This window comes from Temnothorax longispinosus, chromosome 11, assembly GCF_030848805.1.
Source record: "Temnothorax longispinosus isolate EJ_2023e chromosome 11, Tlon_JGU_v1, whole genome shotgun sequence".
NCBI classification, from domain to species: Eukaryota; Metazoa; Arthropoda; class Insecta; order Hymenoptera; family Formicidae; genus Temnothorax; species Temnothorax longispinosus.
In genome coordinates, this window is record NC_092368.1 from 7,802,710 (window position 1) to 7,826,938 (window position 24,229).

General features: G+C 38.9%; 3 protein-coding genes and 1 long non-coding RNA gene across 5 annotated transcripts; 1 reads left to right on the forward strand and 3 right to left on the reverse strand.

The window, feature by feature from the left end:
- The first annotated feature begins 1,628 nt into the window (after window positions 1-1,628).
- Window positions 1,629-5,551, forward strand: LOC139822291 (uncharacterized). Of its 2 annotated transcripts, none has more exons than XR_011734483.1 (5): window positions 1,629-2,247; window positions 2,346-4,218; window positions 4,283-4,470; window positions 4,584-4,746; window positions 4,876-5,551. It is a non-coding gene; the product is annotated as an uncharacterized lncRNA (long non-coding RNA). The 2 variants fall into 2 exon arrangements; XR_011734482.1 differs by having other exon boundaries at window positions 1,633-2,247; window positions 2,346-3,483; window positions 4,010-4,470.
- Window positions 5,552-5,966: 415 nt separating this feature from the next.
- On the reverse strand, window positions 5,967-9,339 carry LOC139822123 (uncharacterized). The gene is made up of 4 exons (XM_071793689.1): window positions 9,162-9,339; window positions 8,886-9,048; window positions 8,666-8,756; window positions 5,967-6,669 (listed from the first exon to the last, which is right to left on the reverse strand). Exons 2-4 carry the CDS (start codon window positions 9,039-9,041, stop codon window positions 6,131-6,133), a joined length of 786 nt encoding a protein of 261 aa, XP_071649790.1. The 5' UTR covers window positions 9,042-9,048; window positions 9,162-9,339; the 3' UTR covers window positions 5,967-6,130.
- A 4,073-nt stretch (window positions 9,340-13,412) lies between these two features.
- On the reverse strand, window positions 13,413-20,590 carry LOC139822286 (uncharacterized). The gene is made up of 4 exons (XM_071793898.1): window positions 20,490-20,590; window positions 18,795-19,095; window positions 18,606-18,698; window positions 13,413-14,051 (listed from the first exon to the last, which is right to left on the reverse strand). The coding sequence occupies exons 1-4, from the start codon at window positions 20,588-20,590 to the stop codon at window positions 13,413-13,415; spliced, it is 1,134 nt and encodes a 377-aa protein (XP_071649999.1).
- Window positions 20,591-21,725: 1,135 nt separating this feature from the next.
- On the reverse strand, window positions 21,726-22,897 carry LOC139822287 (uncharacterized). The gene is made up of 2 exons (XM_071793899.1): window positions 22,472-22,897; window positions 21,726-22,355 (listed from the first exon to the last, which is right to left on the reverse strand). Exons 1-2 carry the CDS (start codon window positions 22,895-22,897, stop codon window positions 21,726-21,728), a joined length of 1,056 nt encoding a protein of 351 aa, XP_071650000.1.
- Between the last annotated feature and the right edge of the window lie 1,332 nt (window positions 22,898-24,229).

A 24,229-nucleotide genomic window follows, 5' to 3' on the forward strand; every position in this document is an offset into this window, starting at 1 on the left:
TGACGTCATCGTTGACGTCATAACTTCTGCTGACAAACGCTTATTTCTGCAAGGTAGGGCAGTGTGAGCGTGATCAAGCGTAAGCGCTTACGTTCATTTCGGAACGCATTGTTAGCGAATTGCATATCAACAAACATGTCGTCGAATCGAATTATAGACGGAAAAATTGTAACGATATTCCAATTTCCAGCATTTAACGCGGTGGCTTTCCCTACATTGAATTTCTCATAAATGGATCTGTACATAATTTAAATATTAAGCAAGGAAAAATTATATGCATACACAAATATAAATTAAAAATTGAATAAACGAAATATATATATAGGCTCTCCTGAATAAATCAAATAAAGGGAAGTGAGAGAGGCAATCAGAGCCACGCGTGGTAATTAATGCACAATCAAAATAAGTCAATAATAAAATATATTAGTTAATACAAATTCGGACGTTTCAACACTTTTTTTGTGTCATCTTCAGCGTAAAAATGAAAATAATACATGAAAATTTCAAACGATAAATTACAGTCAATCGCGATAAAATGAGTCAATCAGTAGAAAAGCGCAGTCAAATCAATAAAATAAAAATCATACGAATGTTCGGTAGTCTGTCAGGATATGCAAATGCTCCGAATCGATCGCACCTTCGACGTTTACTCCTGGGTTGGAAGACCAGGTAGAAAGGAGAGATTCGATTATTGTCCTTTCTAAACCGTGAATCAGAGTCGCAATTGCGATATTAATATGTTAAAAAACGCAATGTATCAGTATTAAAATTACAATCACAAATTCTTATTTACGGAGCATTACAGACCAGTAAGTCGCAGTGTTAAAAATGTACATACCTGTCGCTCTGACATGTCGTGAGTGAAGCGTTAGTAGAAATTGGAAGGTTAACATAATAAAAACGGTGTGTACATGAGTTAATGGCGGGGATAAAAATTCACAACGAACAACGCGAGCCAGAGACAGAAGCGAAAAACGCGCTGAGTTCCGAACGCTCGGTTCGACACGCGCGACTTCCGGAGGCTCCCCTGGGCTCAATTTTTGACGAATCGGACCGAGTCACCGCTCATTTTCTTCGTTTTTTCAAGCCCTACAACTTTCTCAGGAGCGAAAAAGTGCTATTTATTAATTGAAACGAGATAAATGCAAAAAACCGCGAAAATTTTGGTTTTCCCTTCCCCCCTCAAAAAGCTCTGGGTTAAATAACACGACAACTCATAAATAAGCTTTTCTAAACACCCGGAACACGCATAAAAAGGAATAAAAAAGTTCGTATCACTTTCGAACAAAAGCCTTTTTTTTGGTCTAATTTGACTGGCCTATCCAGTCAGGTTGGGAAAGCGGGACCGCGGGCGTCGTCATCATGTAACCGTAACTATTTGCACGTTTGTATAGATAACGCGAATTGCTTCTGCTTCGTTTGCAGGAAGTATGAGGTTGAAAAAAATCGAATCTATTTTTCAAACTTCACCCCCTCACCAAGCCTGTAGAATGGAATCAAGAGCCAATCTCGAGGTGGGACTGCTTTCAGGTCTTTAGATACATCGCAAGGAATAGAACCTACCATGTGGCAGTCTTCGCACTCGACATTTTATTTTTTTTGTGTGCCGGTGTTATCTGCCGATCATCGCGCGGAGCGTTACAAATCTAACGATACGCGTCGCTGATCAAGACGGACGATTGCTCGATTTTCGCGGAGAAGAGATCACCGTCAGATTGCACGTACGACGGCGAGAGCGATAACGCGCCAGTGTATGCGTGAGCGTGAGTGTACGCGCGACATATGAGATGCTAGTGTTGAACGACTTGGAGCACGCGACACAGATAACAGTAATATCTTTACGGCTGCACCGATCGACGATATCGTCAAGTCGACATTCGGTGGCGTTAAACAAGCGACGAGAAAGAAGCTCAACGCGTCCATGGTGTAAAGAAAGTAAGGTGTGCTCATACCGAGGACGCGTTTTCGTATCGTTCTGCGCATTGTACCAACCGCCTCCATTTTTAAATTCGTATGTTTACGTTGAAAGACACTTAACCTTAATTTTAGACGTCTGTGCTGCAGTACCCGGCAATTACGCGAGTAAAAAGTATATTAACATGCCTTCATGTGCAGTAAAAAGTTGCCGAAGTTATACGGGGAAAAAGGGATCTGAATATCTCAGATTTTTTAGATTTCCTGCAGATCCAGTAATGAGTGAGCAATGGAAAGTTATCTGCGGAAATGAAAATATTAATGTAAAAAATGGTATGTTAAACAAAAACACTTTCTATTTTGATGTATTTGTTAATACTATAATAAATAAATAAATAAAAATAATAAATATTTTGTACATATATGTGTAGCTCGTATCTGTTCGCTTCATTTTCATGCAAATGCATACAAAGAGGCTTTATGGATGCAATCTGTTCTGGGAGCAGGACACTCAGAAAAAAATGAAAAAAGTGACAAACACAAAAAATATTAATATTTATTCACGTTTTATATTATTAGTAAATAACTGTGTTTATTGGTTTTTCATTGTTTCATTTATTTTATTATACTTGACCATACATATTGTATATGTATATTTAATATATATACGTTCGTAATAAAATGTTCCGTTCGTTACTTGTTCATCTGAAAAAAAATTTTTTTAAATTTATTATTATTTTCTTTATGTAAATGTTTAATTTTTTTATTACAATTTTATATAATATATGCATATTGAACGTACATTTTATTTTCTTCCTTTATTTTATCCTTTTATTAATTTTATGCAAATTGTATAAAAATGAGTGTGATATGTCAATTTAATTTGCCACTACAAAATGGCGGCCGCTGGAACAAAATTTGATTGGCTGTTCAAAAACCTGCGTAATAGCACACCTTACTTTCTTTACACCATGAACGCGTCAAAAGTTTTTACAATCTCTGGGATTTGCGGTGCGAAACATTTGAACAGTGACTGAAATTCTCAACATCGGAAGCGAGCCGGTCTTTGACGATCGCATCGTCAAGATCGAGACTCACACGTACATACAGTGTTCGGGGAGCTCGCTACCGCGCTACCAAGCTAACGCTATTAACTCCGTTCGTGGAGCCATGATAGCGCTAGCGAATGCGAGCTCCATGAACAGCAGTAGCGTGTACTAGCGTAGCGTTTCGTATGCCCTGCGCCGCCAAATTTAAAAAGCTGAGTTAATAGATGCTGTGTGTTGTATCAATTACATCTTTAATATTTTCAGGGCAGAAGTTGAGAGTAGTATGTGTGTAAATGAATACGATTCATTCGTAGTAAAACAACTTAAAGAAACTATTTTACAAAATATAAAAAAGCGATTTTAAATTTATGAAATTCATGTTTGCGGAGCACTTCTGGATCCGACTCTTCAAAGTGTTAGAGGTGTTGCTGAATATCTCGCAGACAAGCAGCAATTTCCTAAGGAATTTTTAATATATATGATCCACAAAATGGTTCCCCTGAATATTAGAAATGAGCAGGTTAGATTATTTTTATATTTTATTTATTAACATTAAGCAACGTTTTAGATTAGATCATATTTTAACAAATATTTTTGTTCTAGTAAAACTTATTGTCCAATTGAATGACATTGTTTTTATATATAAAATGAGAAATATAATTAAATATATTTTTTAATAATATATCCATATTTGGTTCTATTTGATTATATGCTATATAAAATTAATTTATACTTTTAATACAATAAAAAAATTAGTGTATATGAATTTTGTCCACTAAACTATATATAACTTTTATTACAGTTTTTATAAACTATATATCTAACAATAAGCAATATCTAGTCTAGGTAATTTACAGTATCTAGATTTACAAAATCTAGACTTAATATTGTAATTAAGCCTAGTATATATTTAAGTTTTACATAGTTTATATTGCAACAGCTTCTATATTAATCACCAAATATAAGATTATTATTTTTATGATATATATAATAAGTTAGATTCTCACGTTTAGTTTTACTTTTTCATAATATGGCATCTAATAAAGAAGCAGATTATTTTAATAAGTCGTGTGAGCTTCTTGGAGTTAAAAAATTACGATTGGAGTTGGCTGCGAAACATACAAGTATTATTCCTCCTGAAGATCCTATTCTTGTCGAAGTTAAAAAGTATTTACATATGTCAGAATCTATTATCGAAGATCCTCTACAATGGTAGAATAAAATGAAGTTGTCACTGCCGAATTTGTACAAATTGGTATGCTGCATTTATGCCATACCGATTACAAGTTCAGCATCTGAACGCGCATTTTCTTCTGCAGGTTTGCTTATCACAGCAAACAGAGATTGTAACAGAGATTCGCCAATGATCACGTGATCGTGAGATGACGCTGATTGGTCAGGGTGAATTGTGCTTATGTAGCTGCTGCCATATTGAATTATATAGTACATAGCGACAACGCGTGTGACACATGCAACGACACATGTGTTTCACTGTCATCTTATAGAGGTTAGTACATTTTACTTTGACGTCTTTTTATTATTTATAGGCTTTTATTCAACGAATTATTGTTATTGCATTATTAAATGCTTTGCATTAATTATTGCACATTTTTTGTTCAGACTCGCGATGCCAACCTTTTGTGCGGCAAATCGCTGTACCAATAACAGTAATAAAGGTTACTCTGTCTTTAATTTTCCATCAAACGAAGAGTTACGACAGAAATGGATAGCAGCGCTTGGGAAGGGCTCGGATTGGCGACCCACATTTCAAAGAATTTGTGAGGTGAGTGATAAAAATTAATTTTTATTAGTTTATTATCAGCTGTAAAAGGAATAGAGCTTTTAATAACTAGTGTTTCTAATTTATATTTGTCCTATTTCTCAGTCCTGTAATATTTTTCTTATATTTCAGGTCCATTTCAATTCAGTGGATATACAGCTCGTTGCTGGACGGAAGCAATTATGTGAAAATGCCATACCATGCCATTTCTGTGTATGCCCGTATGATAAGGAGACTAATAAAAAAAATAAATTAAGGAAGAAGTCCACCAAGCCATTCGAAACTGCAGACCATGCGTATTGTTCAGAAAAGAAGTCTTTACCTCTGCAACTCCGCTCCTCTAATAATACTTTGCCACACACTTATATATCCGAACACAATTATTTTGCTGACACTGGAAAGAAGAATAAAGGGTATTTTGTAAAAGAAGTGTCTAATGATGCAAAGAAAAAATTGGGTTGGGTAAATAGTAAAAGAAATACACATGCTGATCACTGCCCATTATTGAGGAGTCCGAGGAGTTCTCTAGAGCAATTATTGACAGAATCAAATATGGAAATAATATGATTTTGTAACATAATTTAGAATAGATATAAAATAATATGATTTTGTAACATAAATTTGATTTGATATGAAATAATATGATTTTGCAACATAATTTTGAATTAATATTAAATATGATTTTGTGACATACCTAATTTTGAATTGATATTAAATAATATGATTTTGTGACATATCTAATTTTGAATTAATATTAAATAATATAATTTTGTAACATAATTTTGAATTAATATGAAATAAAATACACATTTACTTAATAAAAAAATGTTTATTTTTATATTTCAACAAAATTCTATTAATAGTACATCTATTTGACGTTTACAGAGAAATTGCGTAACATGGGGAATCTATTTAATAACATAGTCAAAATAATATACTTAATAATATATGTAACTTGAAATTAATTATAAATCACTCTCAAGAATAGGAACTAAAATTTGAGAAATATCACAAAATTGTGAGGAACAATATATCCATTTAAAATAAAAAACAAGTTGCACAACATGGAATCTACTTAGACAATAATATACTTAATAATATATGTACCTAATTTAAAATCTAAATTAGTAAAAAATAAGAACTAAATTTTTGGCACAATGTCACAAAAGTGTGAAAAATAATATATCCATTTAAAATAAAAAAATTGCACAATATGGATTTACTTAATATTATAAATAATAATATATTTAATAATGTATTTAAATTTGAATTTAAATCACTCTCAAGAATAAGAACTAAAAATCTAGAAATATTAGAATTGACAAAAACATAAAATAAAAAAATTGCACAAAATGGAATTTACTTAATAATATAAACTCTTAAGTTTTTATCTGGGACGTGGATTAAAAGCGTCAGCAAGTAATCTTGAACCCATACTTTTACTAGCAAAAGCAGTATTCTGGTTACTTTTTGGGCAAGGTAGTAATTGACGGAGTCGCATGCTAAGAAATCTTGAAATTAATGTTTGTCTTTGGTCATGACATGTAGACAATGGAAATGAAGATAACTCCTTCATTATATGACTTTCCAAAGTACATTTGAGTGATCCTCCTAAATCTTTCATTATGTTCTCAGAAGCCATTATAATTGATTCTGCACCATGAAGAATCTGATACACTTCATCAGACACTCGTACTAATGCAGCTTCTACAAATTCACATACAAGCAAAAGTCCAGCTTTGGGATGATTTACAGGTCCCTGGTGTAGTAAACTGTTGTAACATACTTTACATTTTATACTTGACTGCAGCTTACGGAGAACATATCCACACATCTTGTATAAGGTTTCTTCTTCTTCCAAGGACAAGGATGGACAGTCTTGCAGTTTTGGCAGTTTAATAGAAAGTTCGGAAGTTTGTTTTGTGTTTGGCCTTTCAATTTTCTGCATGAGACTGATCAATGTGGGGCTGTCATCATGGTCGTAACTGGAATTTGAAATGCGAGTGGCTTCCCCAGATATGCTCAAATTTTTTAGGCGGTACTTGAAGTCTCTTGCTGTAGGCTTAGGACAACTTGATCGAACTTGAGAGAATTTATTTTCAACTGAATCTTGAGTCAAATTACCAAGATATACAAATTCGAAAGATTTCTCTTGCAAAAGATAGTTTTGAATTTCCAATATACAATCACAGTACATTATTACGTGAGACCGAGTTACTTTCCAATTCTCTCCCAAGTCAGCATTTTTAAATATATTGGTCACTAGTTGGATGATTTTAATGGAAGTTGTATAAGCATGCATCCATGTTGTGGAAACTGAGAGCAAAACGTCTGTTTCTGGAAGTCACAATTTTAAACCAGTGTCGCAAAATCAATATAAATCAACCTGTCGTTATCATGACAGGATCCTGAAGTAATTCACCATATCGGAAAAGACCACTTGCTGTCTGTTCATTTAATACTGAGGTTGTAGTATAAACTTTCATTTTTTTAAAATGATTTGCTTTAATATTTTTCTTCTTCAATTTTGGTGCAAATTTCAAGCCCATGTCAGACTGCTGTTCATCAAGCCATTCGATCAAATTCATATCTATAGTTTCCGTTGGTAAACCATATTCACGAACCAATTCATCCGGAAGAGTAATAATCCCAATTTTCATGAGCATTTCTTTTAGATTTTTAAACACATGAACTACATCAGGCAAAGCAAATAACTTCTCCTTCTTATTAAAAGGATGCTGTATACTGTATTGAATATCATTTTTACGGCAACTGAAGCCCAGCTGGTTTAAAATACCTCTGTTTCCCATGTCACAAACTAATACAAGCACGTGAAGCCCAGAAGTTTCACATTTTTCTAACAGGGATAAAATAAAGTCTTTTACAGTTGCACTGTCTGTAGAAGTTGATGTGAAATGGTACGCTAAAACTTGTTTATATCGTTTATAGACTCCAGCAATAAGAAATAGCAAAGCCTTGGATGCTGCAATTGGAAGGGCTGGAAGAGTACAGTATCCCATGTTTGAATCACTACCTCGATCGTACTCAATTTTAAACTCTATACTCATTTCATCGAAGACAAGGCAACAAAGTTTACTTCTCTCCTCCATATTGTTGATTCTACTTTCTAGACACAAGAAAATATTCTCCAGGATTCCTGGGTTGAATGAAATATTTTGAATTTTTCTCTGAAGTGTTCTTGGTGCAGGGAGCTCAACATCAAATGCTTTCCTAACTCGATTGTATCCGCTTGTACCACATGCAGTCCAAAGGCTAAGCCCTTTTATAATTGATTTGTCAGAATATTGACTTGGTCTTGATGTTAATTTATCAACTGATGAATTGATTCTTATGATCTGTTGATTGAGTTTCTCTAGTTGTTTCTTTAAAGCTTTGTTATCAGCGGTAACTTCTTTTGGTTTTGCATCTTGGTCATTTATCTTCCTAGTTTGAGTCATCCGTATTTCATTTAACTTCAACTTCAGATTTTCATTGTCTTTTGACAAAGTATCTATCTTAGAAATTAAAGCTTGTCTTGAATTTATATCTAATTCATTGTGATTCAAATCCAAATTTGATTCATTCTGATTTATATCCATATTTGATTCTGTCCATAATTAGTCTATAGAAATCGGACTCCTCAATAATGGGCAGTGATCAACATGTCTATTTCTTTCACTATTTACTAAGCCCAATTTTTTCTTTGCATCATTAGACACTTCTTTTATAAAATACTCCTTATTCTCCTTCCCAGTGTGAGCAAAATAATTGTGTTCGGATATATAAGTGTGTGGCAAAGTATTAGAGGAGCGGAGTTGAAGAGGTAAAGACTTCTTTTCTGAACAATACGCATGATCTGCAGTTTCGAATGGCTTGGTGGACTTCTTCCTTAATTTATTTTTTTTATTAGTCTCCTTATCATACGGGCATACACAGAAATGGCATGGTATGGCATTTTCACATAATTGCTTCCGTCCAGCAACGAGCTGTATATCCACTGAATTGAAATGGACCTGAAATATAAGAAAAATATTACAGGACTGAGAAATAGGACAAATATAAATTAGAAACACTAGTTATTAAAAGCTCTATTCCTTTTACAGCTGATAATAAACTAATGAAAATTAATTTTTATCACTCACCTCACAAATTCTTTGAAATGTGGGTCGCCAATCCGAGCCCTTCCCAAGCGCTGCTATCCATTTCTGTCGTAACTCTTTGTTTGATGGAAAATTAAAGACAGAGTAACCTTTATTACTGTTATTGGTACAGCGATTTGCCGCACAAAAGGTTGGCATCGCGAGTCTGAACAAAAAATGTGCAATAATTAATGCAAAGCATTTAATAATGCAATAACAATAATTCGTTGAATAAAAGCCTATAAATAATAAAAAGACGTCAAAGTAAAATGTACTAACCTCTATAAGATGACAGTGAAACACATGTGTCGTTGCATGTGTCACACGCGTTGTCGCTATGTACTATATAATTCAATATGGCAGCAGCTACATAAGCACAATTCACCCTGACCAATCAGCGTCATCTCACGATCACGTGATCATTGGCGAATCTCTGTTACACTATAGGATCTCTAATAGAAACGAGATACGAATAGGGGAGACCGGGGCTAAAACGTTTACGGGGTAAATACGTCTAATCAAATATCTCGGAACCTGTATATTGTGCGAACTCGCTATTAACCCTTAACATACACACTACCTGTTTGAGACATAAAATACACACTGGGTCATTTTTACCCAGCGCTACTTTGCGTAATTACCACAAACGGGGGATTGATTCTTTTTGGCTGAAATTAAAAGGGTGCATTATTGCAACACTTAAAATGAATGTCAGATTGTTTGTAAAGGGTTATTAATAAAGTTTTATGGTTCAAAAATTCAAAATATGGTTTATAAACCAAAAAATTGCTATTTTTTACGAAATATTCAATAACTTTCTAAATTTTCAATATTTTTACGTGAAAATTTAACTGCATACTCTCTGGATTATATACTTTAAGGTAAAAATACGCGCGAAAGCTAACATTTCAAAAAAGGTATTTATTTGGAAAACCGAAAGCAATATAATAATCGGTAGCACATTTGCTTCAAGATTCGTTAATGAACGATTCGTTTTCGATGGATAGGGCATGGAAACAATTCGAACTATAGTAAATAGACAAAACAATGTTAAAAAATATTAATCATACCATTATATAGATAGATTTATTTAATTTCAGCTATACAAAGCCATGAAATGGATTTGGTTTACAATATACCTTAAACACACTCATACCAACTTTTTTAACTTAACGCGTGACATTGTTAATTCCTTATTCCGTACTTTTTAATTTCTTCTAAAAAAACCATCTTTTAATTAAACCCCAACACGCCTAAACCTATTATTTACACGTTAAACTCACAACCTAAACTCAGAAATACTTGACTTAGTCCGCTTCGGCAGTATCAAGCCAAGAAACGGACATTATTCACCTATACACATACACATACCTTCTAACCGCAACGCGCAACAACTAATATTCCCTATATTTCTTTAAATTCTTCCCAAATCTCCTTTAGACGCATATCTCGCTTTGTTTCTAAAATAACCTTCCTTACATCCTACTTTTTCTTTATCCTTACCTTTACCTCAATATTACTATTTCCTGTTTTTCAACCATATTTTAATATATTAATAATTCTTTACCTTTACCTTCAAATATTGACGCAACTCTCTCATCTTACAATACATATAATAAACTTATGACTAATAACAAATCTCTTGCTACCTAACTAATGCTATCCTATATCCCCAGTCCTTCCGAACTCATCACACCTCCCTATATATGCCCTTGCCTCCTCTTTTTTCTTCTTCCAATAGCATCACTTCTGTGCTCTCGAATCGCTCCGTTCCTCTTCATTATTTGCCAAAATCCTCTACACTGCTTCTCATTCGGTCCTAGTAAATTTCCTCCCAGCTCTTCTTCTCTCGTTCTCACCGAAGCAACATATATTTCCTCCTCGCACGTTCGTTCTCTAGTTATCTTCCCATGCCTCCTATCTACCGTTGCATAATTAATATACCTGGATTCGCCTCCGTGCCATTCAAAGATTCTAATATTTCCAGAAAACTGCTGCGTCCTTTAAACAAGCCTTGCGTGTCCACCTTCTTTTACCTTTCCTTTCCTACAACGCAGACAAGTTTCGCCAGTCCTTGTTCCAGGAATACGCCAATAGCTTTCCTATACCTTTCTTCTTTTCATCTCATCTCTTCTTTATCGTTGGCTTAACCTTTCCTCAGCTATGCTTATCTTCTTTTACTTTCCATTTCCTGGAACACCTCTAGGCCCGCCCATCCTTGTGTCCTAGCTTTATTTCACCTTTCTTCTTTCCATCTCCATTGACACGGAACTCGAGAGATTTTTGACTGCTTTTTCTTCTTCCTTCTTCGATAATCCTCTTCACATTTAATCCTCCCTTGTTTCGTATAGCCTCTTCTATAACAGCGCTTCTTTCACCTACCTCTTGTCCTCTCCTCTGTTTTCTATCCTTTACCTCTTTTTCCTTTTCTTATTCTTGTCCAATATTTCCTATTCTAAAATTTGTCCCAATCTAAGATTCACATGTGTTCTGAGTTTTGAATTCAACCTGTCATCTTTTCAACTATCTTCTTAACCTATACTTAATTCACGACCGAAGGCTCCTTAGCTAATCATTTACCATACAATCTTCTTTACAATTGATCGAAACCTTCCCTACTTTACCTACATACCTTTCCCGCCTATACCGCCTAACTGACACGTCACCATAACCTCATCCTACCACGGTCTCTAAATACTTTTATATAACTTTTCTCTACTTGCGTCCTACTATTTCCCTTCATTTTCATCGCATCCCCTGCTTACACCCTATCTTTCCAATATTCCTACTTGCCCCATACTAATCTTTAAACCCAGAAACAAAGCAGAAAATCACACAACGCAGTTTCACCGCTACCATTCACACACGCTCCCTCTAACCAAGTCCTCATACCATTATATAAAACCCGACTGTTTGTCGCTGTCCGTCCGTCTGTCCGCGAACTACTCATTCGTTAGTGGACCAAATTTTTACCAAAAGTATATGAAATAGGGGTAGAATTTTCCGGGGAGTGCAATGATGTGGTTAATTTTTCGTTACCGATTTTTTGGAAACCGGTTCCGAAATTTGACCTAGATTGTACGACATCTATGTATAATTCAGTGTTATTATTGATAAACAACTGATTAAAAAAATTTCAGAGCATATTTAAACGTTTACTTACACTTTAATTGTTCAAAAAAAGCTCAAAAAGACTAAAAAAAAAAATCACAAAAAATCACCCCCAAAATGCGTAAACTACACACTGGGTCAAAATGACCCGTGATTTTCGGAACGTTTGACGCGGACGGCAGCCAGACAGCCGGACGCCTGCTGACTTACAACGACTGTACCGCTTATCTAGAGAGAAGTTAAAACTACCAAGATATGGCGCGACAGATCCCGATTTCGGCGTTTCAATGGTAGGTAATGCGACACAATTTTTTTACTGGGTTATTTTGACCCAGGGTGTATGTTAAGGGTTAACATTGTAAACGCTGCTTATGGTACCCATGTGACCAACGGAGTTTCGGCAGGTTACCTGCCGTGTTATGATTTTTACAAGGGCAAACGTGTTTTCGGAAGGTGAAAGTGAAATTTTCTGCGCATGGAAATTTTGTTGGTCGTTGTGTCAGTGTCAGTGTCGGTGTCGGTGTCGGTGTCGGTGTCGGTGTCGGTGTCGGTGTCAGTAGGAAGAGTGAGAGAATTCTAGGCCGGGGATCTCAGGAAGGGTGAGAGGCGGGGGGAAGGACTCGCGGCCGCGGGGTCTGCCGGGCGGGGGGGGGACTCTAGTGCCGCCGTCCTCTGAGGAGGTGCGGCGGGAAGGGGTCTGCGTTCCCACCATATGGTGGGGAGGTGGGGGGTGGTCTGCGTTTCTAGCATAGGGTTAAGGGGAGGGGGGGAGGGGGGGTGGATCAGGCGAGCGCGTCGGGACATGTTCGATAAACAAATGCCGCCTCGCGTCGATGTTCGGCCGATAGTATTTATAAACAGATGTCATTTCACACTCATCAAATAGCGAGCGCCTATGGCAGGCGGCTATAATTTACGACCTGCGACTAGCTTGACACCGCGGTCCTTTTCACTTTTCTTCGTAGGAAGTGCCGCTTATCGGTGTTTCGCGGCGCCATTCGGCTATGGCGTCGCGCGTTACAAAGGCGAGCGCCGATGACATGCAGCTAGATTTTATAAACACTAGACGGCATAAGCGCGGCAACGCGACTCAATTTCTATGGGTATCGACGAACGTCGATGACAGAATTTATAAACGAATATCATCTCGCACTGCGGATGGCCGAGCATCGATGGTCGCGCGACGTAGGTACTCGACCAAAATTTTATGCGACTTAACCGTCGCGGTCTCTTCTCTTTATTTTTCTGTATAGGAAGAGTCGCTTATCGGTGTTTCGCCTGTCGGAACATGTTCGTTGTAAACAACATATGATAAAAGTTAGGTATAGGGAAGGACATGCACGCAAAAGAAAAATACATCGTTCGTTTTAGGGTGTAAAAAAAGCCTGTTTATTTAACTCTTCTTTTACATAATATATCTTACGTGCTAAAAACTAAAGCTGCGAGCTCACAATCGATGATCTGATTCGTATTGAACGCATCGCTAGCGTATATTACATTCGACGCTTCCTTGGGATCCTTCACAGTGGACGCGATATCGGAGAACTGCGCAAACTTTGCATCGACCGTCGCAAGTATTCTGATCAAAAGATCGAATCTCGCATCGATGCACCGATCGAGATCGAACATACGATGCAACGTCGATTCGGTCATTCTCAAGCATACGTTTGCAGATTCGAGACGTATGAGTTTGATGTTATTAACCGTACAAACTCTCACCGTTAGCGGTCCAACGTTTATAAAACTATGGATATCTTTGAAGTCATTGCGAAAGAAATTCTGAATATTTTGCCGTTGCTCGTATAGTGCCTTCCACGTTTCGAGAGACAACAGCAGTTCCTTTCCTCGGCGAGGATCTCCAATGGCGATCTCCACGTAGCTCGGTGAACCCACGTTGTTACCAATTTCGAGGAATTTGTATTCCGTAGCTGTCAGCGCGTATCGTCTGCTGAGTATACGAACCGCGCGACGATCCAACGAAATGCTGTAGAAAAAAATAATGAGATTACTTTCAAAATAATACAATTCGCAAAAAAGATATAAAAAAAATATAAAGCTCTATAAATTATCAAGAGACACGGTAGTGTCTCGCGCCAAGTACACGCGGAGCGAGACCGACCGTGACTCTTTTACGCGACGCGACGGGTTGCGAGTACCCGAGATGTTGAGATCTCGATAACGAGTGAACGGACCAAGTTCTAAGTAGGCTTGATCGATAGCTTGGGGTCCAATTAGGGGGGGGTTTCTCTCATAATATTCCGCTACGTGCCCTACGAGCGGAGATATTGCGACGCAAAGTCCAAATGGGAAAATTTATTTTTAAGATACTCCTCCTCCTCCTCCTCCTCCTCCTCCTAACGCCGACGTCTCAATATTATTATGATTATCAGAGAAACGTCCCTTTCACTTTTTCGACGCTGGCGGCGCAGGTATCGCCAGTTTCGATATCGCGCGCGTATTTCGAAATTAGGTCGATAGACTTATCAGTCAGGAGGAAGATTTCTATTTAGGTAAATTAGGTAATATATAATATATATTGAGTCAACGGAAAAGAAGGTTCTCTACGCTTGGCAGAAAGTGCCGCTAGGGAATTTTTAAGTCGATTCTTATGAATCAAGCTTGATATAATATATATTAAGTCAAGGGAAAAGAAGGTTCTCTACGCTTGGCAGAAAGTGCCGCTAGGGAATTTTTAAGTCGATTCTTATGAATCAAGCTTGAATTCGATGTCTAGATATCCCAGGTTGCCGATGACGAGGTCCAGATAGTGCGCTTCATAGTTTTCGGTGTCCAGGTGTAATAATACGTTGAATTCGATGTCTACGTGTCCCAGGTTGCCGATGACGAGGTCCACATAGTGCGCTCCGTAGTTTTCGGTGTCTACGTGTATTAATACCTTGAATTCGATGTCCACGTGTCCCAGGTTGCCGATGACGGAATCCAGATAGTGCGCTTCATAGTTTTCGGTGTCCAAGTGTAATCGTACGTTGAATTCGATGTCTAGGTGTCCCAGGTTGCCGATGACGGGATCCAGATAGTGCGCTTCATAGTTTTCGGTGTCCAAGTGTAATCGTACGTTGAATTCGATGTCTAGGTGTCCCAGGTTGCCGATGACAAGGTCCACATAGTGCGCTCCGTAGTTTTCGGTGTCTACGTGTATTAATACCTTGAATTTGATGTCCACGTGTTCCAGGTTGCCGATGACGGGATCCAGATAGTGCGCTTCATAGTTTTCGGTGTCCAGGTGTAATCGTACCTTGAATTCGATGTCTACGTGTCCCAGGTTGCCGATGACGAGGTCCACATAGTGCGCTCCGTAGTTTTCGGTGTCTACGTGTATTAATACCTTGAATTCGATGTCCACGTGTCCCAGGTTGCCGATGACAAGATCCAGATAGTGCGCTTCATAGTTTTCGGTGTCCAGGTGTAATCGTACGTTGAATTTGATGTCTAGGTGTCCCAGGTTGCCGATGACGAGGTCCACATAGTGTGCTTCGTAGTTTTCGGTGTCTACGTGTATTAATACCTTGAATTCGATGTCCACGTGTCCCAGGTTGCCGATGACGGGATCCAGATAGTGCGCTTCATAGTTTTCGGTGTCCAGGTGTAATCGTACGTTGAATTTGATGTCTAGGTGACCCAGGTTGCCGATGACAAGGTCCACATAGTGCGCTCCGTAGTTTTTGGTGTCTACGTGTATTAATACCTTGAATTTGATGTCCACGTGTCCCAGGTTGCTGATGACGGGATCCAGATAGTGCGCTTCATAGTTTTTCGGTGTCCAGGTGTAATCGTACGTTGAATTCGATGTCTAGGTGTCCCAGGTTGTCGATGACGAGGTCCACATAGTGCGCTTCTTAGTTTTCGGTGTCCAGGTGTAATAATACGTTGAATGCAATGTCTAGGTGTCCCAGGTTGCCGATGACAATGTCTAGATAGTGAGCTCCGTTTTCGGTGTCTACGTGTATTAATACCTTGAATTCAATGTCTAGGTGTCCCAGGTTGCCGATGACGAGGTCCACATAATGCGCTCCGTAGTTGTCGGTGTCTACGTGTATTAATATCTTGAAATTGATGTCTAGGTGTCTCAGATTGCTGATGACGAGGTCCAGATAGCGCGCTCCGTAGTTTTCGGTGTCTAGATGTAATAATACCTCGAATTCGATGTCTACGTGTCCCAGGTTGCCGATGACGAGGTCCACATAGTGCGCTTTGTAGTTTTTGGTGTCTAGGTGTATTAATAACTTTAAATCTGAATGTAGGACACGTAGATATCGAATTCGAGGTATTAATACACGTAGACACCGAAAACTACGGAGCGCACTATGTGGACCTTGTCATCGGAAACGTGGGACACCTAGACATCGAATTCAACGTATTATTATACCTGGACACCGAAAACTATAGACCGCACTATATGGAACCCGACATCAGCAACCTGGAACACGTGGACATCGAATTCAAGGTATAATACACCTGGATACCGAAAACTATGAAGCGCACTATGTGAACCTCGTCATCGGCAACCTGGGACACCTAGACATCGAATTCAAGCTTGATTCATAAGAATCGACTTAAAAATTCCCTAGCGGCAGAATCAAGAGACACGGTAGTGTCTTGCGCCAAGTACACGCGGAGCGAGACCGACCGTGACTCTTTTACGCGACGTGACGGGTTGCGAGTACCCGAGATGTTGAGATCTCAATAACGAGTGAACGGATCAAGTTCTAAGTAGGCTTGATCGATAGCTTGGGGTCCAATTAGGGGGGGGGGGGGATTTCTCTTATAATATCCCGCTCCGTGCCCTATGAGCGGAGATATTGCGACGCAAAGTCTAAATGTGAAAATTTTTTATTAAGATACTTCTTCTTCTATCTACTTCTAACGCCGACGTCTTATATGACACTACAAAAAGGCGTGATATCCGTACAAAATTACCTTTTTCAAAAAAAAGGTAAAAAATGCGCCAAGTACACGCATAGTAGTATATATGTATTATGTTGTTACCTCGAAAAAAACAAAGTGGTAGTATTATACCTCGAAATAACACCCTGTACATATTGTTTATACAATGCGTAATATACTACAAAAGGCGTGATATCTGTACAAAATTACCTTTTTTAAAAAAAAGGTAAAGAATAAAGGCGCCAAGTACACGCATAGTAGTGTATATGTTGTTACCTCGAAAAAAAAAAACAGTGGTAGTATTATACCTTAAAAAAATCTAAGTAACATGTGGTAGACGAAATCTTTGTATCTTGAAAAATCTCGAAAAAAACTTCACTTCGAAAAAAAAACAAAGTATTAGTATTATACCTCGAAAAAACCTAAGTAACAAGTGGTGGACGTAATCTTTGTATCTCCAAAAATCTCGAAAAAACCTAAGCAGTATTATTTTTATTTCCAAAAAATTATTACTCAAGTGATACACATCACAAAATACGTTACCTTATCAAAAAATGAGTCGCGCTTCAAGTGATCTATTATTACAATTACAAAAAAGAAATGATATCTCTTTTTAAATTACAGCGCCAATTACAGAGAACATATATTTTTCGAGATACAAAGATTACGTCTACCACTTGTTACTTAGGTTTTTTCGAGGTATAATATTACTACTGCTTTTCTTCGATTAGAATAAAAAATTGAATCATGAAGAATTACACAGAGGTAACAGTACAAAATACAAATATTTTATTAAAATATTTAAACCCAACAAGGGAATACAAGGTATTTAAATACAAAGTTTATATATGTATTTTAAAAGATTTAATCGCATCGCAAAGAATTACAGAGGTAACAGTACAAAAAATAAAAATATTTTATTAAAATACATAAATTTTTCTTGTCAAAAAACTTGGCGCTGCTAGAGAGAGAGAGAGAGAGAGAGAGAGAGAGATTGATTGATTGATTGATTGCTTTATTTTATGCCATAGTCTGGACTTTAGGCAAAATCAAAATTACAAAAAGAAGTAACTTAATACTAAATAACTTAATACTAAAAAAAAACTTAATAAAAATAAAAATAAAAAGAAAAGGAATAGAAAGCACTTAAAAACTAAAGAAAAACTAAAACTAATATAACAAAATAATAAACATAATGGTAGAAAATAACTTGAAGACTAAAGGATGACTAAAACTAATATAACGAAATAACAGAATTGAGTAGAAGTAAGCAGACACTCGAAATCCGACCATGCGTAACAGGCAGGGCAAGACTTAGACTATAACGCGCTCGAGGGAGAAAAGATGGCTGTAAAGCTTGCTCTTGAAAACTGCAACAGACGATGCCGATTTCACTTCGCTGGGAAGCGAGTTCCACAAGTAAACGCCAGCGAGATGAAAGGACTTGTGGTACGCTTCGGTTCTGTGGATAGGAACATAGAAAGATTGAGGTTGCGCCAGACGCGAAGATCGCCTAACTGAGGGGTCGGGATCAGAGAAAATCTCAGAGATGTAGCTAGGGGACAAATTATGATACACCCTGAACATATTTATTCCTAGAAAATAGAGGCGTCGGTGTTTGACGGAGAGCCACTCAAGTTGGTGACGATAAGGCGTGATGTGCTCGTCGCGCTTAAGGTTGAAGATAAATCGGATCGCACAGCTTACAAGACGCTGAAGCTTGGTATTGAGCTCCTCAGTCAAATCATTGTAGACCAAAGAACAGTAGTCCAAGAGTGGCCAGATAAGAGTAGTCACAAGCTTTATGCGAAGATTAAGTGATAAGGAGTTCTTGTGAAATTTTAATTTGTGCAGAGTGAAGTGTACCCTCTTAGAAATATGAGAGACGTGGCTTACCCAGGATAGGTCGGAGCGCACAATAACCCCTAGGTTACGCGTCTCGGTAACAAATGGGATGGAAGTACCGTTAACTGAAATGAGAGGTAGGTCACTGAGATTCAGTTGCTTAACATGGCTATTGCTTCCAAAAATCAAGACTTTAGACTTCTTGAGATTGAGTGTCAAGCCATTGGTCGCAGCAAATTCCGAAATGACGCCCACATCATAAGCAACGAGCTGCAAGGCAGCATTCAGTTGGCTAAGGAGACTCCTACGGTAGATCTGCGTATCGTCAGCAAATATAATGCGCTCCGTGAACCTGAGAAAGGCACCAATATCGTTTATGAATAACGAGAAAAGAAGAGGGCCAAGGACAGAACCCTGCGGAACCCCCGCGGTGACAGATAGCCAATGAGAGAACACATCCTCAAGGTCAACAACAGCCTGGGTACGTCCTGTGAGATAGGAAAAAATCAACTTGAGGGCAGAGAGAGAGAGAGAGAGAGAGAGAGAGGGAGAGAGAGAGAGAGAGAGACCTTTTACAAATGTAGATATTACTTATTCTATACTTATTCTATACTTAATTCTAATCGCTTTAAAAATCTAAACTTATCCTAACTTATCCTATACTTAGTAATAAGCCGCATTATTCACCGTCACACACACACACACACACACACACACACACACACACACACACACACACACACACACACACACATCGCCCACACCCCACTCGCTCGCACATACACACCAGGCTGACCTAATTTTGAGGTTTAGCAGCGCCAAGTTTTTTGACAAGAAAAATTTATGTATTTTAATAAAATATTTTTATTTTTTGTACTGTTACCTCTGTAATTCTTTGCGATGCGATTAAATCTTTTAAAATACATATATAAACTTTGTATTTAAATACCTTGTATTCCCTTGTTGGGTTTAAATATTTTAATAAAATATTTGTATTTTGTACTGTTACCTCTGTGTAATTCTTCATGATTCAATTTTTTATTCTAATCGAAGAAAAGCAGTAGTAATATTATACCTCGAAAAAACCTAAGTAACAAGTGGTAGACGTAATCTTTGTATCTCGAAAAATATATGTTCTCTGTAATTGGCGCTGTAATTTAAAAAGAGATATCATTTCTTTTTTGTAATTGTAATAATAGATCACTTGAAGCGCGACTTATTTTTTGATAAGGTAACGTAATTTTGTGATGTGTATCACTTGAGTAATAATTTTTTGGAAATAAAAATAATACTGCTTAGGTTTTTTCGAGATTTTTGGAGATACAAAGATTACGTCCACCACTTGTTACTTAGGTTTTTTCGAGGTATAATACTAATACTTTGTTTTTTTTTCGAAGTAAAGTTTTTTCGAGATTTTTCAAGATACAAAGATTTCGTCTACCACATGTTACTTAGATTTTTTTAAGGTATAATACTACCACTGTTTTTTTTTCGAGGTAACAACATATACACTACTATGCGTGTACTTGGCGCCTTTATTCTTTACCTTTTTTTTAAAAAAGGTAATTTTGTACAGATATCACGCCTTTTTGTAGTATTACGCATTGTATAAACAATATGTACAGGGTGTTATTTCGAGGTATAATACTACCACTTTGTTTTTTTCGAGGTAACAACATAATACATATATACTACTATGCGTGTACTTGGCGCATTTTTTTACCTTTTTTTTGATACAAAACTTACTTGTTTTCACACGTTGGAGTTTCAACATCGGGAATGGGCATGTAATAATTCATACGTCTACTGCCACTGTTGCCGCCGTTGCTTCCTCCAACGGAATACATTTTTTCTCTCGGTTATGAGAAGCGGACCGTTCGCACAAGCAGCCGATACGAGACTAGTCGTATAAAATTAATCGAGTATACGCGACAGCACCCACTATAACCCTTCCAAAACTATGATGAAGGAGGGGGAAATTAATGTTTCTGTAACGCGCAATCAGCGCTCTGAATTTTAGGAGAGGGGACTAAGGTAGGATGTTTTTTCTTTATTAAGACGTATATCCCCCCCCTCCCCCTCTCCCCTCCGCATGACATCAACCGCGAAACATGTTCAGACATGTTTGTCTAAAACTGATACCTCATTCCCCCTCCTCGAAGCTCTCGAGTTAGAATTCGTCACGTATACCTACTTATTCTTTAATTTTGTACACTATCGACTAAAGGGAAAAGAAATAAAACATTAACAAATTTACACATACGTATAAAATTTATTTTTTAAAAAGATGACAATTCTCTCTGGCGTCGCGACCACCAGTTAAATATTTTTAATACATTTTGCAATGCGCAATTTTTAATGTGTTTTTCACATCGCACAGTATTGGTAACATCTAGATTATTTAAAGATTCGATATCTTCGTAATCCGCATCCAGAGTCTCGATGTTTAGGTTTTTTCTCGCTTTACTCTCAAGCAGATCTACCAGCCATTCTCGTTTCTGGCATCCCTTGACGTACACGAGAGTCGGCATCTCGTCGTCGTCGTCGTCGTTGTCCTCTTCCTCACCGAGCACCGCTGATGTAATTAAACGCTTCACCTTGCTGTACGACACGTTTCCGTCTTCCCATCGTAATCCATGGTGATTGCGAATCAACCAGGAAGCGCACGATTTGTCGGATTTTGTGAGGAGATTCCACGGCATGGGGCATGTAAAGATGTAATGCGCCAGAACGGCCCCGTTTCTCAGCACCGCCACCTCCTTGACGACAAATTTCATCCCGACGACGAAACCTTGCAGGTCGACGAACGTTGGTGCAGACATGAAGAAATATCTCTCTTTCTTCGATGCGTGAATCGAGAAGAATGACGCGCGTTTCGCGACACTCTGATTTTTATATCCTGCTCCTCTCTTTTTCCCCTCTCATAAATTTGTATCGGGAGTTAAAGAGAGAAAAAATTTTCGTCGACGTTGCCGCGAACACTCAGACTATTTTGCGCACTACGTTGGTCAACGGATTGTACTCGATCACGCGATCGTGTATGATGAAACAGTACGCGGAGGTATTCGGCGGTACGTTCTCCATGCAATCGAATTCTAGTCTGACATCCACGGTGGCGTTTTTGACGGATTCGTTTTGTCGAGAGCAATCGATGATCACGAACGGGCCGTTACGTAGAAAAGTTGAAACGGTGAGACTCGGCTCGAGATATTCGTATCCGTAATAGCCCTTGCAGAAACGCGCGTACATATCGTACAGAATCGCCCATCTGTGTTTACCAAAGTCCAAATTTAAATCGTCGTACGGATAGACTTCCGAGTTTAGGTAGAGTTTCACGTTGGTCAATTTGCAGTCGTCGAATCGGCTCGTGTCCGCGGACATGACGTTCTTCCGACCTGTCTGCAGAACGAAGACGACGTATCGCGATTTCTCGAGCTGAGTCGCGGTCTTAATGGCCCACGAGTGCTTGGTCGTGTTCTGCAACAGGGGATACTCGTACAGATCCCACGAATGGAAACCCATACTTAGATATCGTCCGTTTTCCAAGGCGCGCAGCATCGACAGCTTGTTGACCTCGCTCAATACCACGTGACAGTAGGCTCCAACGCGAGACTTCCCAACAGACAATTGTTGTCGGTGCGCGATCGTATCAAGATTAATTCGTGACGAGCGTTGATCACCACGCGTTTGTAATCCTCGCAAAATCCCAGTAACAGGTTGAGCGGTACGCAGAAATTGAAGTATCCGTTCGCGTTATTATGCGGTTCCCAGCCCGCGTTTCGCAAAATCACGCTTCTGTCGGACGATACCGTAACATAGTTCTTGAGCGTGCTGGTTATTCCTACGTTTCTGCAGTGATCAATCTCCACACCGTCGAGCTCGTATCGAATTTCATCGAACATGAACGCGACGCAATTTTTCTCCAATACCACGTTATCGGCTTGGCCGGCTGCTCTGGTCACCGTCAATGTTCCTTCGACGTAGAGAAAACTTTCGCACGGCAACGTATACAGATCCTGCTGTTGTATAGGTATTCGTATCTCGTCGCTATACTCGAACGTTGTGTTGGCGTACGGGTTGTACGTGTGAGTTTCGATCTTGACGATGCGATCGTCAAAGACCGGCTCGCCTCCGATGTTAAGAATTTCAGTCATCGTTCAGATGTTTCGTACCGCGAATCCCAGAGATTGTAAAAATTTAACGTTCGATGCGTTGAGCTTCTTTCTCGTCTCTGTTTTCGTCTCTGTTTTAACGCTACCGAATGTCGATTTGATGATATCGTCGATCGTCGCAGTCGTAAAGATATTCTTATCTGTCGCACGCTCCGAGTCGTTCAACACGAGCATGTCACACGTCGCGCGTTATCGCTGTAGTCGTCGTACGTGCAATCTGACGGTGATCTCTTCTCCTCGAAAATCGAGCAATCGTCCGTCTTGATCCGTGACGCGTATCGTTAGATCCGTAACGCTTCGCGCGATGATCGGCAGGTAAATGATCTGCGCCGGCGTTTCCGATATCTTATATCCCGGTGGTACGCTTGGTGAAAATTCGTGTATCGTGTGAACACGTTTGCCGTTGCTGTACGCACCCGCGGTCACGTTGCACTCCACGCGGATAATGTTTACGTTGATAATATTAATCGACGCGTCCGATTCGTGCCACTGTCTCGGCTGCAATATACGCTTCGACGAGAATCCCAGCAGCGATCCAACGTTGTTCGGTTTGTTAAAGTTCACTCTGAAAGCGCACTTGATCTCGCTCTTCATCGTATTGTAATTTGCGCGGAGCACTATCGGGTATTCCGCGGCCTCGTCTTCGTAGCCGTTCGCGCGAGCGGTTGCCTCTCGCGCGATATTCGCGACCGACGTACGATCACCGTTGGAACGATTTACGCGTCGCGGGCGTTTTCGTGAAATTTCGCGTTTCAAAAACTCATGTATGGCTCGTATTTCGTACGATCCCTCGGGAATCGTAATTTCCGTGTCATCCTCGTCGAAATAAAATTTATTGTTCGAAGAATTCACGTTCGGAATCGTGTGATAAGTCTCAAAACACGTTAGACCGAGCTCGTAGTCACCGTCGCTCAGATCCACGGCGGGAAAATAGTGCTCCGCGAGGATGCTGCTCTTCCCCGTCAGCGTGAACGTTATAGACATGTCGGCGAAAACCGTTAACGAATACTGAGTCACCACGGCGCACCGTCAGGCTTTAAATTATAGCGTCGATCGTCCGGAGAAATCGCAGGCACAATTGTCCACAGATGTTCTGATCGTATCGCTGATAAGACATGCAATTGTACTCGATCTTCGTCACGCTCGGCCCGAAATATCGCACCAATTCTTTCGGCGGTCGAAGATTGCCGAAACTGTCGAAATATACGACTCGATCTTCCCTCTTCGCGTACGCTACCCAATGAGTACCGGGACCCGCTGCATCGTCCAAATTCACGATACCGCTCTCGTTTCGACGTACACCGCCGATCGGTA